We start from the raw sequence: 16,832 nt of genomic DNA on the forward strand, positions 1-16,832 counted from the left end.
GCATCCCTAGGCTCACGGCCCCGGCTCCATGCTGGAAGGGCAGCGCCGTGGTCCTCTCTCCTCTGGCCGCAGCCACTCGGGCTCTCGTTTATGCTGACGATGTTCTGGGCGGCTCCCGTTGAGCCCTGCAGATGCCCTTTGCCAGGTGAGGCGAGGTGAGCTGCCCCAGCCCCCAGGAGCTGGCCGTGGCAACATATGTTCAAGTTTGCGTGATATAATTTATTTATGCAATGTCATATCTGTAAGAGCCCCCAATAAAATTATATTTCAAAGGCAGTAAACTGGAGAGATGCTGAAAAGCAGGAGGTGGAGGAGGAGAAGCAGGCCGCCTCCGAATGCCCTGTGTTGGTGGGCTCCGCGCACAGTGTGCCGGCCACACGGCTGGCCTGGAAGACGCGTAGCCGGAATGCTCCTTAGAAGCCCAGGTCCTTTGGATGGGTCACGAGGAGAGACCAGTCCCTGGAGAAGGACATCATGCTCTCAGGGTAGAGCCCTCTTCCTCCGCTGGGTGGATAGAGGGAGGGTGGTGTGGAGGGGGCCGCTTTTCGCCCTGCTGTTCGTCGGTCGCTATGAGCAAGAGCGAGGGGTGGGAACGGAGAAGAATCACCCTCCCCCCCAGAAAAGCAATGCCCCCCTGGCGCACACCAGAGCATTTTAAGAAAGAAAACAGACTCAGACACAGGGGTTATGATGTTGCTGCGTCACGGACTTAATGTTGTCAAGATGTAATTTTCTCCAAGTTCATCTACAAATCGGAACGAGCCCACACAAAGGCCCAGCGAGGTTCCTGGCGCGTGACGGCGGCACGCTCCGAGAGGACAGCCAAGAAGAATCGGGCAACAGGAAGGAATCATGGAGGGGCTCAACCTCGCCACGTTGGACCGCGTTGGCGCTGAGCCGCGTGAAGCTGCCAGGAACGGCGGCAGGCAGCCCGCCCACTGGAGGAGGGCTCTGGGGACAGACCGACAGCTGGAGAGAGGGGCAGCCAGGTGAGACAGACATACGGGACAGGTGCATCCACAGTGGGCTCACACTTGCCAGAAAGCTCTGCCAGCGCCTGCAGGGGCATCGTCCCGGTGAAGCGCAGGGTGCCCAGCCTTGTGGGTGAGAAAGGGAGGGTCCGGGGACAGCAGGGCGCTGTGCCTGCCCCTGGCCTGTCACTGAGCGCCTGAATTTCCTGTCAAAGCACTCGGGTCCTCGACCGACCTGCCTGCAGGGGCCATCAAGCCTGCGGTGAGACTCACCCACCACCCTCCCTGGAGGCTCCCCTGTGATGCCCCTGCCCGGAAGACACGCCCCTGAGCAACCTTGCCCTCTGAGTGTAAGTCAAAATCACCTCGAAGCCCCTCACCCGCGCCCCAACCCCCAGTAGACTGCACATGCCGGCGGGGCTGTGCAGACTCGGGCCTCGTCAGACACGGGCCAAGAAGAACCTGGTGATGCGGTGGTTAAGCGCTCCTCCTCGGCACCCCTGGGGGCCGCTGGTGATACCCATGTGCAGGGCAGCGCACTCACTGCTCCATCCTCAGAGACAGGCCACGTGGCTGCGCCCTGAGCAGGGCTTGTTGCTGCCAAGTGTGGGTGCAGGCTTTCAGGGGGCTGCCCTCCTTCCAGCACGATACACACATTCTTCCCGACACTGACTGCAGACCCCTCACCACCCCGTCTTCCCCTCACCCTCCACCCCCCTGCCCTTCTGCCTCCTGAGCTGTGGGGCAGGCATTGCCCAGCTGGTCTTGTGGAGCTGAGCATGGCGGATGAAGCCTGCAGACATGTCTCCCTGGAGCTCCAGTTCATGTTATCCTGCTGGGGGATGAGCAGTGGGCTGCCAACCGCAAGGCCAGAGGTTCAAAGCCACCAGCCGCTCCACAGGAGAAAGATGAGGTCATCTGCAAGGGTCACAAGGAGGAGACGAGCCAGCCAGGGTGCAGCATAGCACCAACAAGACACACAACTTTCCTCTATTTCTTCAATGCCTCCTCCCCCCACTATCATGACCCCAGTTCTATTTTACAAATCCGGCTAGACCAGAGCATGTACACGGGTACAAATGAGAGCTCGCAACACAGGGGATCCAGGACAGATGAACGCCCCCAGGATCAATAATGAGAGGGTATCAATACCAGGAGGGTAGGGGGAAGGTGGGGTGGAGAGAGGGGGAATCAATCACAATGATCTACATATAACTCCCTTCCAGGAGGACAGACAACAGAAAAATGGGTGAAGGGAGATAGTAGTCAGTGTAAGACATGGACAAAATAATAATTTATATGTTATCAATGGTTCATGAGGGAGGGGGAAAAAGAGGATCTGATACCAAGGGTTCAAGCAGAAAGAAAATATTTTTTAAATGATGATGGCAATGTATGTACCAATATGCTTAACACAATAGATGTATGTATGGATTGTGCTAAGAGCTTTAAGAGCCCCAAGGTAGTTAGTTTATTGAGCCAACCTGACCGATAAGTGGGGTTAATTAAAGAGCAGAGGGATAAATGGCTCGGTGAACCTCGCCTTTCGAGTTCTCGGGTCTCTTGCTTTCTGATGGTCGGACCAGGGTGCAGCTGCCTTAGCCAGGTCCCTGGTCCCTGCTTCAGCTGGCAAGGCTCACTTCCTGCAAGACATCCCTGAGGGGAAGCCACATGGACCTACCCCGATGCAGCCCTGGATGCTGGAACAGCCCTGGGTAGACCCCTGCCAGTGCTGAGATGCTTGCACATTGACTGACTTGGCTTTCCTCCTGCAGTCGGCATCATTGCGTCTGTTTTTGTGAGATAGAGGAGGACTTTATGGACTGGTGTCGGACATATGGGTTAATGTTGGACTTGTGGGCTTGGCAGCACTGGGTTGGGATGTTTTCTTGATGCACACTTAACCTTTATATAAAACTCTCTTATACATGTGTTTCTGTGGATTTGTTTCTCTAAAGTACCCAGAGAGAGAGAGAGAGAGAGAGAAGCCGTGTAGACGGGGTGTTCTAACGGGACGCTGTCACTGATGTGATTCAGTGAGGTCGACTGTGAAGCCAAGCAGGGATTTTGTTTTTCCTTTAAGACACAAAGTAAATAAGGTTAAAATTCACGAGAGAGGAATTGCAGCCTTGGCAGCCTTGGCCCCTCCCCCGTGGGTCTGAGCGGCTGTCACGGGCGGGAAAGTGTCCCGGAGACCAACTCGCACCCTCTCATGACAGACACATTTGTTTCAAACAAGCCAACAACCAGCGAGGCTTGGCTTGGCCGTCCTGTGCCAAACAGTGAAGCGTACACGGCTCGGGGCACGGCCCGAGTCACCCGCACTTTCGGGGCCCTGCAGGACAGGGCACCACTGCTGCCCCTGCGAGTTTCCGGGGTGGTCCTTTAAAAAAAAAATCTTATTGGGGCTTGTGTTGTCTGGGTACTTTAGAGAAACAAATCCACAGAAACTCATGTATAAGAGTTTTATATAAAGGGTAAGTGCACATCAAGAAAACGTCCCAACCCAGTGCTGTCCACGCCAAGTCCAACATTAACCCATATGTCCAACACCAATCCACAAAGTCCTCCATCGCACTAAACACATTCAGTGAAGCCGACTGCAGGAGGAAAGCCAATGAGTGAACGTGTAAACATCTCAGCACTGGCCGGGGTCTCCACACAGTTGCTCCAGCATCAGGGTAGGTCCATGCAGCTTCTTGGGGATGTCTTGCAGGAAGTGAGCCTTGCAAGCTGAAGCAGGGAACTGGCTAAGGCAGCTGCACCCTGGTCCAACCACCAGAAAGCAAGAGACCCGAGAACATGAAAGGCGAGGCTCACTGAGCCATTTATCCCGCTGCCCATCAATTAACCCCACATGTGTTTATTGTGCCAACCTGGCCAATAAACAGTCACCTTCTTTGGCAGGTGGAGAGCCAAATTGTCCTACCCCGTTTTTGAAAAGCCCTTCTCCACCCACTCCCCCACCGGTTGCTCCTTTACTGAGCGAAGACCTGGTGTGCGGGGCTCGGCTAATTTCTGGGTTCCCACCTGTAGCCCACTGCTCTTCCTGTTTGCCACTGGACCGGCACCAGGCTGTTTGGTAACCGTGGCCATGTAATAGGTCTGAACTCTGGGAGTGAAAGGCCTTCTGCTCTGTCTTTGCGTTTTAATTGTTTCTGTTTTGTTTTCATTCTGGGCTCCTTTCCACATGAAGTTGGTGATTAGCTTTTCCACTTCTTTGAACACTTGTGCTGGGACGTGGGCAGGCGTTACACTGAATTTGTAAAGTGTTTGTGGTCATGTTGACGTTGCCTCTACCCTATCTCCCTATCCAGGAGCGGGGGAGGTTATACCTGGGAGCATGCTCTCTTGGGTTCTTCCAGGAATGAGTGTGTTGTCGCTTCCTTTGCTTAAGCATTTTCTTTCTCTCATAAGATTTTTTTCCTAAATATTTTACCTTCGGGGTAGTTACCGTGTGTGTATACATATGTGTTCTTTATACATATGTGTTCTTTATATACATACATCCCCATCCTTTCAGTGTCATCCGAAGACCATCAACTCTTTACTCAAGCACACTCCTGCTGTTGGGTTCAAACTACCCACCGCTCCATCAGCAGCCAAGCGCCTTAGCTGAGCCACCAGGGCCAGCTCTACGGCCCTGTGCCTTACCTTCTTCTTTGTGTGCCTCCATCCATGACAACCCCCTGGACTCCAGAGGAAGCCAGGATGGGACTGGATAACCTTAGCACAAGAGCCAGTGCACTTGGGAATCAAGGGGTAACCAGCAGCAATGTGCATGCCCCCCACATGCCAGGTCCCCTCTCCCGCAGCTGCTGGGCCCACACCAGTGGCGTCTTCTGAGGGACCCCCTTGGGGTGAGGCCACCTTTCAGGGAGGTGTCTGGCCCTTCCTTGTCCCTGGGGCAGCTCATGACCAGTGGTTGGTGAAAACAAGGTGCCCCAGACTCTCAGTCTCTCTTCAAAGAGGGACAGGCTCCGTGTCAGCCTCTCTGGGCTGAGGCTCCCGGAAAGAGCCAGGGCCTCCTCCAGGACTTTACCGGGTGTCTCCTGTAGCCTCCCAGGAATGCCAGCCGACCGATGGACAACCCTGCCCCAGGGGCGCCTGTGAGAGATGATAGCGCGGCCCACACTGGGATACCCCCTGTTTTCACGCTCATGAAAACATGCAGCAGCAAAACCCATCCCAGCCCCACCGTCTCTGGACACAGCCGACCTCAGCATGCACGCCGTCCTAGCCGCACTGCCCACTCCTCTGACTGCTGCCCTACTGTGTCTGCCCACGAGCCTGCGCTCCGGCCCCCGGCTTCTCGCCGAGGCTCTGCAATGGCTGCCGCCCTTGGCCTTCCTCGGGGGCTTTGGGAGGTTTGGGGGTGGGTCATGCCATTCTCTGTGAGCCCCGTGTGGAGAGGTGGTTGTTGGGGACCTGCCACTCAGCTCTGACTCCACATGCCCCGAGGCACGACGGAACCAAACTCCAATTGTGCTGTGGTTTGAGCCTGTGACTGCAGCCACTGTCCTCCCGTCACACGGGGCCTTCCTCTGTCGGGGCTGCTGTCCTTCCTACTTTACCAGAAGCCCCAGGAACATCTTGGGACCTGTCTGCTTCTAATTGCAAGGACCACAGTTCGAGACCAACAGCCACTCCAAGGGAGAAAGAGGAGGCTTTCTATTTCCAGAAAGAGCAGCCATCTCGGAACCACCCCCAGGAGGGTTCGGCCCTGTCTGATCCAGTCGCTGATCTGTGAGTGTGGTCTCCTGAGTTCTGCATCCCCAGGGACTGGTCTCTCCTGGTGACATGTCCAAGGTGTGTGAGACACAGTCTCACGGCCCCCACTGTCAGGAAGCATGTGGGCTGTGGTTCTGGCACCATCCTTCCTGATGGGTGCTGTACACCTGTGGCTGATTTTAGTAACTCGGGACCCAGCGGTACCATCTCTGTAGTCTAAGTTGCTGCTTGGTGTAATGGCAACTTCACAGGAGAGTCTGAGCTCAGGTCGCAGTTTCAAGGACGCCCCTAGACCTGATAGGTCCGAATTCCCTGAGAACGTGAAGTCCCATGCCACACATGGTTCCTGTGTGGACATCTCTGATTGGAATGCCCAGGCACCATCTAGCTCTGGTCTCCCGGAGGCAGAGGCAATGGTGCAGGTGGACACTCAGGCCTTCAGTCCAGTCCCTTCTTGGACCCTGTCCCGCTTGACCACGGCCCCAGAGCTGTGTCTTGAAGAGCTGTGAGCAAGCTCCCCAGACCCAGACTCGCTTGCTTGCTGTGCTGGCAGGGAGAGCACGCACGTCAGGAGTAGATTTTACGGGCGGCCGACTGCCTCACCCCTCTTGGGACGCTGACCAAGAAGGGCTCCGGCGTCCTGGAGAGGAACTGCAGAAACGGCAAACCCATCCGTCTCCGGAGAAGGATGCCCAGAGCGCTCCTTAGAGGTGAGGGCGGCGAGGCTTCGTCCTACAAACTTCGGACGTGTGTCAGCAGAGGCCCGTCCCCGGAGAAGGGCGGCGAAGCAGAGGAAGGTCTCTGGACCGACGGTTAGCACCGCAGGACCAGCAGGTTTGGGTCTGCGGAGCTAGGCATGGCTCTGCCAAGCTCAAGGGTAGCCGGTCAACACCCCCCTCCCCACCGCGCCGAGGGAGCAACATGAGGCCTCCTGCCCCTGGAAGAACCGGCAGTCTGGGGGTCCCACAGGGCAGTCTGCCCCATCTGGTGGGACTGCTAGGAGTCAGGATCACTCACCGGCCATGACCAAGAAGCCACATTAGACCAGGATCAAGCGGGACCTCCAGGGACCCTCACCCTTGTTTAACCTACTCCCCCCGCCCCCGCGGGCTCCCCCTCCCCGCATGCCCTCTAGAATCCTTTGCAGAAGCATCTTAGCCTCGCCCGAGTCTCAAACAGGGAGGCAGACAGTCATGTCTCACGCATGAAAGCCGGGTGCTTGGTGCCCGCCACCCTCCGCAGCAAACAGATCCTAATGGCTGCCGCGAGGGGGGAGCGAGGCGGCTGTGCTTTGTCTTCTTGCCGCGCTGTTCAACACCGCCAGAAAGGAAAGCCGAGGCGGCACCACTGACACCGTCTCCACGTGCCGACTGACTGACCGCGTGCTCCTGCGACAGCGTCACCGGCTGCCAGGAAGGAGGAAGTCGTCTCAGACGTACGGCTGTGGAAAATGTGGACTGTGCGTTTCTCTCCGGAACATTCCAAGGGATCGGAGCTGAGAGCCCATTTCAACCCGGGCTGGCCCCATGTGACTGAGTGGAGTGACCCCTGGGGCCTCCTCGGTCGTCACCTTGACTGGGACTGATCACCGGGCCTTGCCCCCTGCCCCTCCCCCTCAGAGTCCCGCGGGTTAGTGCCGGGCACTCAGTACTAACCATGGACTTGTGAGGGCAGGACCAGGGCCCTTGGCAGGAGCCTGTCTTCAAGGAGCAGGCAGCAGTGACAGGGCACAGGTTCTGTGAGCAGGCGCCCGCCTCTGCTTAGTCCTCTCCTCCCCAAGCCTTGCCGAAGTAACTGCGGAGGGGCAGTTTGTAAAGACGCAAGCCTGTCAGGGGAAACAGCCCTACGAGAGAATAAGAACCAGAAACCTCGCAGCCGGGACGCAGCGGGGAGTGGTTCCGAGTAGAGAAGACGGGGATTAGAGCCCGGGCACTGGAGAAGCGGGCTGGCCTGGCGCCGCCTCCCGGTCCTTGGGAAGTAGTGCCCGCCACAGTGTGAAGGCAGAGGATTCCTGGTTCTGTGGGCTTAGGAGGCAAAGCCCCTGGGTGCCTGAGAGGCAGAGAGGCAGAGAGAGAGAGAGAGAGAGAGAGAGAGAGAGAGAGAGAGAGAGAGAGAGAGAGGAGAGAAGCAGGTTACTCTACATAAGCCACAGCCTCCTCTGTCTCCTGCGGAGCAGCTGGTGGGTTCGAATGGCCGACCTTGTGGTTTGCAGCCCAGTGCTCCACCCCTGAGCCTCCAAGTCCCCTCTATCGAGCATCTACGTCCACCACAGAAAGGCCAGAGACCACCAGTGGCTGCTGTCCTTAGAAGCTGTCCACTTAGTTCTGACCGTGGCGCCCCCACAGGACCACAGACGGAAACGCTACCCAGCCACGCCATCCCCACGACAGCTCATGTCTGAGCCCATGGCTGCAGCCACCAGGTCCCCCCATTGTCCCCTCCCCTCTACCACGCACGCTGTCCTCCAGGGACTGCTCTCTCCTGACGTCCAAGGTCCCTGAGGCACCGTCCCTCGCCCTCGTGTCTAAGGCACGTCTGGCCGCACTTCAGAGACACCTCTGCTGGTTCTTTGGGCATCCCACGCGCCTTCAGAGTTCGGTGACCATTGTCCACCTGCACGGATTCTTCTGTCTTCCGCGTCCCGGGTCCAACTCGCACGTCGGGCTGGGTCTGAGAGCAGGCAGTGAGCATTGGCAGCTGTAGGAAACCCACCTGGATCTTACCCCAAACAGTGCTCTCACAACGGGAAAGTCGTGTGGATATACTAAAGTCAGGAGTGCAGATGTCCCGGTAAAGCAAGGGGAAAAAATAATAAATCAAAAAGACCAGCCACAAAAGAGCTTGCGCTTGGTCTTGTTTGTTTGTACTGCAAAAAGTAACACTCTAACCCTTTCAAAATACTGGTAAGCACAGCAAGAAAGAAAATAAGAGTACCTGACCCCAAAACACCACCTACAACATTAAAAATAGTGCAGGGAAGTTCACAGCATTTTGATTTACCAAAAAAAAAATTTTTAATTGGGAAAGGCCCCCCTCCTTTTTAGATCATTTTGTTGGGGGTTCTTGCAACTCTTGTTACAGCCATACATCAATTGTATGACATATTTGTACATATACTGCCATCATTCTTTTCTAGACATTTATTTTCTATTGAGCCCTTGGGATTGTCTCCTTCCCCCCACCCCCCGCCTCTCCTGGCCCCTTGATAGATTATAGATTGTTATTATTTTCATATTGCACACTGACTGCTGTCTCCCTTCCCCTCTGGTTTCTGTTGCTCTTCCCTCTGGAGGGGAGGGTGTGGTTATGTGCCATTCATTGTGATTGGTTCCCACTTCCTCCTCTTCTATCCCTCCCTTCCCCTACCCTTTTGGTATCTCTGTTCCTGGGTTCCATGTGTCGTGAACTTTCTCTCTTGTCTAAACCTGTGTACATACTCCGGTTCAGTCCAGAGTGGGAAGCAGCACTGGGGTCATGACAGTGGGGGGTGAGGAGGCCTCAAGGAACCAAAGGTGGATTGTATGATCTATCAGTGCTCTACTGCACCCTGATGGAACCCCCCCCCCTCCCTGCAACCCCTCTGTTGAGTCCCCCTCTCATAAGGGGACAGGAAAGCAAGCTGGGAGCCGGGATCTCCGGCTCCCACATCAGATGCTCTGCGTGCCATGCAGTTGATATTGAATTCTCAAAACCCAGCCCCCAAGCGAGCGAGCCAGAACCAAACTGAGAAGATGGAGTCAGTGAGTGAGGGGCCGGCCCACCTCCAGGAGACGCGCGGGGAGGTGGGGGCACCCCACGTGCCTTTCCCTGGTCTTTTGGGTGATGGCCGGCCGGCAGGCTGTGTTTTTTCTCCAGTGGACAGGGAGGGACCCAGCGACTCTAGGGGCACTGATATTGGGCGATTTCATTTCTCTCCTTTATGCTTAACTGTTTTCTGAAGTTTATGTAATAAAAGGATTACTTTTGAAATAAAGGGGAAAAAATCAATAAAAGTTATTATTCTATAAAACACCGTCAATGGCTCCCTGCTGCCCACGGCCAAAATCTAATTTCTTTACACTTGTAAGGCCAGCCAGTGGAGCAGTGCTGGGCTCAAGGCGCCCACCGGTCTGGTCTCCGCCTCCCCCCACGGCCCAGGCTTCTGGTATCCACGCTCCCTGCCCCTCTAGCCAGGGGTGGTGTGGCTTTGTCCTCTGGCTTTGTCCTGTTGTTCCCGCTGCGTAGCAGTCCCTCTCCTCAGTCCTCCTCCCAGCCGTCACATGGTCACCGAGTGGACGCCGACACACAGCGACCTCAGAGGACAGGGCAGAACTGCCCCCGTGGGTTTCTGAGACGGTCACTCTGTGAGAGCAGACAGCCTCGTTCTTCTCGTACAGGCAGCCAGTGGGTTTGAACGGCTGACCTGGTGGTGAGCAGTCTAAGCCATCAGGGCTCCCCCAAAGCAGTCTAAGCCACCAGTTTCCGTTTGTTTCCCCATCCCGAGCATTCCCCCCACATAGGAAGAGCCCCTCTCTTGCTCCCCAGGTCTCCTCCACCGTTCTCAGCCTTGTCCTAATGCCCCCCTTCACCACCCCCCACCCACCGCCCTGACTGGGCATCTGCTGGCCAGCCCTTCCCTACCTGTCACCTGCTCTCTGTCCTGGGGCACTTTTTACTGCAAACCCTGCTGCTTACCTTGGGGAATTAGAGGACAGTGGGGGGGGGGGGCTCCCTGGCTCCCTCTGGGCCAGGCCAGGGCTCCCTGCAGCTTGCCTGCCACCACCTCACGGGACCCCTGTGTATGCAAATCTCCCTGGAATCATCCTACTTAATTATAATTAAAAACGCTTATTGTGATCAGGCAACTGCAGAGCAACGTTCCCGGGAAGTTCACATGAATTTCATCTCAGGACACTGACTGTGGTCCCCACAGCCCTGTGGTCCCCTCCTGCTCCCCACCCTGCCCCGCCCCTGATCCTCCCTGGCATGCTCAGGTGGCTCTTGAGCTCATGAGCTAAGGAGTGTGCCCACCCTGGCATGAGTGTTCGCTTCATAGGCCTGCCTTTTGCGGAGAGCTGAGCTGGGGGTGGGGGTGGGGGCTGAGTGGGTGAGTTCAGTTTTGGGACAGAAAGGCGTCTAAGGGTCCTGGTCTCGGGGCTCCGCCAATCTCCCACTGGTCAGACTGCTTGGTCTGTGATGAGCTGGAGTCCTGTCCGGTCCACACTTTCCGAGTGTTGGGCACCATCTGGGTCCTCAGGCTGGTGGCGGCTGGGACTCAGTTCACCTCACTTGTTTCCTTGGGACTTTGGTTTTCTTCCCTCTTCCTTGCTGGGATTTGGCGGGGGCAGGAGAGGGGACTAGCAGTGGTAGAATTGTCCTATTTGGGGGGCTGGGGACCTGACTGCTAACACCCTCAAGGACTCTGGGGGGGGTGCGGGGGAACAGGGGTCACATGTGCTCCTAACTTTTCCCTGTGATGGATCAAATCGCGTCCCTCAAAAGCATGTGCTGGGACCCCCAGCCCTGCACACTGGGATGCCAGGAGGCCTGCTGGCATAGGATGATGTGCTTGGCTGCTACAGAAGTGCTGATGGTTTGAACCCACTCGGGGGCACGTGGGTGAGACGTGAGGCAGTCTGGCTCCCCGGGAGGACATGGCTGAGCACCGGAGTGGACTGGATGGCAGGGGGCTTAGAGCTGCCTCTCAGGGTGCAGACAGAAGTCCACCGTCCAGGAAACTGGCCAAGAGCTAGGGAGCCCCTGTTTCAGAAGCCGTCCGGCCATACTTCTTCAGAGCCAGACCAGTTCTTTCTTCAAGCAGGGGTGTTGGTCTCACGCACTGGGACGTGTGGTCAGGGGGCCAGTCCCTGCATACAGTGGAGGACGGCCCTCTGGGAGATGGAATCCACAGTGGCTGCAGCCGTGGGCTCTTGCATGGCATGGGCCTCAGGACCGCACAGGACAGGGCACTGTGGGGCTTAGCTTCTGGGCTCCCCTTTCCCTGCTTCTTGGCGTTCCCCAGATGCCCTGCACTGTGGCTACTCCCCTGGGGCCGTCCGGGTGCTGACCTGTCCCATCTCACCCCTGGCTAGGCAGGAATCCACCCCTCTCCCCGCATCTCTGCTGCCCTCTCCAGTTCCCGGTCAATCGCTCGCAACTGTGATTGGCATGCTGGGGAGGGGCTCAGTGACAGGACGCACTGAGTCACCCCTTGACCTTGAGGAAGGTGGTCCCTCCCTTCTCCATGGATGCCTGCCTCCCCCACCCCACTCCAATGCCTTTGGCTCCTGTGGCCCATGGCAGAGGGTGAGGGGTTGGGGTGGGGAGGCCACGGGCCATACAGGAAGTGGCCCAAATGGGAGGGACTCTGACAAGGGGGTGTACTCTGTGAGCAGACTCAGATCTGTAGGACCCTGAAGGTGTCACTGATGGCAGCTCTTGGGGGACCCGGGCATCTGAGTCAGGCCCTTGGGAGAGCACTGGTGTTCTCCCAGTCCAGGAGCTGGCATCTCTGACTGAGAATGCGGTGAGTGTCCTTCAGAGGGGGGTAAGCAGAGGCTGTTGACCAGCCCTGTCCCCACCCACCTGTTCGGCGACCCCTCAGATCCTGCTCCAGCCCCAGTGCCCTCCAGGATGCCCAGCCCCAGCCCCTCCCTCCTCAACAGGGTCCCTTCCAGAAGTGCAGGCATGGATGGGTCTCCTAGACTAGGGAGGAGGGCCAGGATCAGCGGACATCGTGAGAGGAAGGGCCCCCCAGCCAAGTCTGGAGTGGAGCCTGCCCGGCCTCAGAGACCCAGCACCTTCCATCAGTGTGAGAGAGGGCTCAGGAGACACACCCCTTCCCTGAGAACCTGCTCCCATTCCCTGCTTTCCCTGGGGTGGCCTACTGAAAGTGGATGGGGTCAAGGGCCCGGGACACCCCAAGAGCAGGACCAGAGAGGGTTGTGGTCCCAGCAGCTAGAAGCTCTTGGGGAAGCAGCAGAAAGACGCCAGGATTCAAATCTTCCCTGGAGTTTCCGTGACCAGGAGCTGACTGGCCATTGCTCAAACCTCCCACCCAGCATGGAGGTCCCGCAAAGCGGGAGGGGGTCTTCAGGGCCCAGCAGCAGGCTAGGGCAGGAGACATGGGGTTTTAGGGATTCCTTTCCTACAGGAGGGAGTCCCTGAAGCCCCCTGGAGCTCACAGTCACTCATGCCTGTCCACGCCCCCAGACCTCTGCGCTTACATCTGCCCCTCTGTCCACTCTCTCACACAGGGTCTTCATCTCAGAGCCCAGAACATTCTCTGACCCCCTGCAGGCTGCCCACTTCCCCTCATGGTCCCAGCAGCAAATCACGGCCCCACCCAAAGGCCCCCATCGATCAAACCACCCCCACAGGCAGGGGACCGCCCCTGCCCCCGCCCAACAAGCAGACACTTTTCAGAGTTTTTCCTTTGCAGATTTTTTTAATAGACATAGTCTTTTTTTCTTTCTTGTTTTACAGTAAACATTGCAAATATAGAAATTTTTCCTGTACAATAGAACGACTTCACTGCACAACATGAGCTCAGCTGGCTGTATGGCCGCCCCCGGAGCCCGCCATGGGGGTGGCTCCCCTCCGTCCAATCTGCAGGCCCCCCGGGCGGCAGCCACATCTGCTCGGCCCCTCTGGTGGCACATAGAGGCAGCAGAGACATGACAGAGCAGACAGACTCCACGGACAACCACGGACGGGGAGCTCACGCCAGAGCCACGCCCTTCACGACTGCTGTTCTGCCTGTTTAAAAGCAGTTTACTTGTAATATTATGTTTTCTTTAAAAATAAAGGAGGGAGAGAGAGGGAGGGGGGAGAGAGAGAAAAAGAGAGAGAGAAGAAGGAAAATCATGGGAGAAAAAAATTCCCCACCCCCGCCCCCCATTCCCAAAGCCACAGTTTACTGAAGTCCCTTGTGTGTGTGTGTGTGTGTGTGTGTGTGTGTGTGCACCACAGTGTATCCGTGGAGGTACCCACGTTGTGGTTCTTGTCCTGCCCTCTCTGCTGTCTCTGGAGGGATCAGGTGTGTGTGTGTGTGTGCACGCGCGCGTGTGTATTCACACGCACCACAGTGTATCCGTGAAGGTACCCACGTTGTGGTTCTTGTCCTGCCCTGCCTCCCTGCTGTCTCTGAAGGGATCAGGGCTGTGTGTGTGTGTGTGTGTGTGTGTGTGTACACAGTGTATCCGTGGACACCTGAGGTACCCATATTGTGGTTCTTGTCCTGCCCTGCCTCCCCACCATCTCTGGAGGGATCAGGGCTGTGTGTGCGTGTGTATGCACGCGCATGTGTGCAAGCGCGCATGTGTGCATCTCTGGGTTATAAAGAGGTGCCGAGTGTCCAGTTTTTGGTCCAGTGGGTGTCACGAGTTTTGGAGGGGGAAGGGGAAGGGTGGACGGCAGCCCGGGGCTCAGGACTTGTGCTGGGCAGACACGCCCTTCCAATAGTCCAAGATGTCGTGCAGGTCCTCGTCCTTGGCGAACTGGACCTTCTTGCGCAGGGCATGGCCGGCCGCCACGCACTCCTCGCCGTGCCCGTGGCTCCGGCGGCTCCGGCGGAGCCGCTCCCAGATGCTGTGCGCAGCCCTGTGGGCGCGCTCAGGGCTGGCCGCGTAGCCCAGGCTGTGCGCCGCCGGCGGGGACAGCTGCGAGTAGGCCAGCTCCCTGGCGCGCGCGCGGGCCAGCGGCTCCAGGATGGAGACCTTGCGCAGGCCCAGGCCCTCGTGGGGCGGCGGCGGTGGGGGCGCGGGCGGCTCGGCAGGGTGCGAGCCGGGGTATGAGTGCCGGTGCTCCCCGTACTGCCGTAGCTTCTCAGCCTCGGCGCGCAGGAGGGCCGCGGCGGCCGGTGTGACAGTGAGGATGGTGTCCGCCGTGGGCGACGCCTTCTCGATGTACTTGGCCTCGGCGGCGGCGGCGCGCGGGCTACGCAGGGTGGACGGGGTGCCGGCGCGGGGGGCCCCAGGCGCGGCCTCCACGCTGCGGTGCCTCTGCGGGGCGCGCCCGCGCGCGTCCTTGAACGCGGCTGGCGGCTCAGACAGCAGCACCAGCTGCGGCTCGGCGGCGGGCGCGGCCCCCGGCCGGACCGCCTGGAAGGAGGTGGACTCGGATTTGAGGGCGTCGATGCAGTTGTTGATGATCTGGTTGACCCTGTCCACCTCCTTGGCGATGGTAGAGATCTCGGCCGCCGAGCCCTGGCTGTCGGGCGCCGGCCGCTCGGCCTGCTCGGCGGTGCGCACCTCCATGTAGTTGCCCTTGGCTGCCTTGGCCGCCTCGCTCTCCGCCAGCTTGTACTGATCCACGTCGCCGGCCACGGCGGCCGCGGGCAGGTAGGGAATGCGCGTCCCGGGCTCGGGACCCAGCAGCGGGCCCGGGGGCGGCGGCGGCAGGCCGGACGTGCCCATCTCGGCGCCATACTGGAGCTCGATGATGGTTTTCTTCAGGCTGCCTCCGGCCACCGCGGCCGCCATCGCCGCCTTCTTGTGCTTCTCGGCCTGGCGCCGCCGACGGCGCAGGCAGTAGTACACGGCGCCCAGCACCAGCAGCATGCCGAAAAGGCAGCCCAGGATGGTCATGATGTAGTGGGTGGCCGTGGAGGGGCTGGGCACCGGGCCCGGCGGGCTGGGCGGCCTGGGCAAGGCGATCGTGAGGCAAGTGTGGTTGTGGCGCAGGCCAGAGCTGGTGGACACCACGCAGTAGGTATAGTTGGTGAGCGCCACGAGGTTGGTCAGGCGGATCTCCTCCTGGGCCCTGGTCAGCCGGGAGACGGTGGACGGGCGGCTGTGGTCGAACTGCTCCAGCGTGTACATGCGGGTGAAGGGGCTGGGCAGCTGCACCGTGATGGTGGCCGAGTTCTGGGTCAGTTGCTTGACCTTGATGAGCGGACGGGCCTCAGCCTGTGTGGCCAGCGTGGGCAGGGCCACCAGCGGCGTGGTGCCATCCCCTGAGAAGCAGTCCTCATCGGAGCAGGTCATGTCGCTGGGCTCGGGGGGCGGTGGCGGTGGTGGTGGTGGTGGCTGGGAGCGCCGGGGCCCTGGGCGGGGGCCACTGGCCACCTCGGCCACATAGGAGCCGTCGGTGCACACTGACTGCAGCTTGCTGAGGATGCTGCGATGGCCATGGCGGCCTTGGCCTAGCAGGAAGTAGCCGGAGTAGAGGGGCGGGGACTCGCACTGCACCCGGTCGTAGGTGTGGGTGGCGTTGGTGAAGGCCACCAGCCAGCGCAGGAAGCCGAGCAGCTCGCAGGAGCAGTAGAAGGGGTTGCTGTAAAGCTCGCACACGGAGAGCCTGGCCAGGCCGGCGAAGGTGGCGCTGTGCAGGCGCTGGATACGGTTCATGGACAGGTCGATGTTGAGAATGTTGGGGCACTCCCAGAAGGCGCTGGGCGTGACCACCTCGATGAGGTTGGCCTGCAGGTACAGGTACTCCAACTTGCCCAGCCCGCGCAGCACGCCCTCGCTCAGGTTACGCAGCCGGTTGTAGCCCAGCTGCAGCACCTGCAGGTTGAATTGGCCGGAGAAGGCACCGTCTTCGATGTAGCCGATCTCGTTCTTGGTGAGGTTGAGGTACGTGAGGTTGCCAAAGCGGCTGAGCGCGGCGTACTGCACGCTGCGGATGCGGTTCTCGTTCAGCCGCAGGTCCACGATGGTGCTGTTGATCTGTTGTGGGATGGCCTCGTATGGGGGCTGGTTCTGGCTGCAGATGGCCAACCACACAAAGCCCTTGTCCCCCTCTATCAGCCAGCAGTCCCCGCGCACCAGCCCACCCACGTGCAGCAGGGCCCAGGCGGCCACGCACACCCACAGCACGCCTGTAGCCATGGGGACGCCTTGCGGGGGAGCCCGGGCAGAAGGGGTGTGGCCAGCCGTGGCTCTTAGGGACCAAGGGACACACTCAGGGGTGTCCTGTCCCAGAGCGCATGGCAGCCTGGGGAGCGGGCCTGCCTCCCTCACGCCCAGCAACCTTCCCCATCCGCCTGGGGGGCCCGGCTGCTCCAGTGGCCTCCTGCTCAGATGCTCCGTCTGCAAGACAAGAGAGAGAGATGGTGGTCACGCTTTGAGTGATAGTCCAACCCCCTGCTGCTGGGGCTGCACCTATGCACACAGCTTACCTGCAACCAACCAACCCGGCCTCAACACA

The 16,832-nt window shown here is 58.9% G+C and overlaps 1 protein-coding gene across 1 annotated transcript; it reads right to left on the bottom strand.

Moving 5' to 3' along the window:
• Positions 1-14,107: 14,107 nt before the first annotated feature.
• Positions 14,108-16,513, bottom strand: ELFN1 (extracellular leucine rich repeat and fibronectin type III domain containing 1). The gene has a single exon (XM_075528617.1). It carries the CDS (start codon positions 16,511-16,513, stop codon positions 14,108-14,110), a length of 2,406 nt encoding a protein of 801 aa, XP_075384732.1.
• Positions 16,514-16,832: the final 319 nt, after the last annotated feature.

This window comes from Tenrec ecaudatus, chromosome 12 (assembly GCF_050624435.1).
Source record: "Tenrec ecaudatus isolate mTenEca1 chromosome 12, mTenEca1.hap1, whole genome shotgun sequence".
In the NCBI taxonomy this organism is placed as follows: Eukaryota; Metazoa; Chordata; class Mammalia; order Afrosoricida; family Tenrecidae; genus Tenrec; species Tenrec ecaudatus.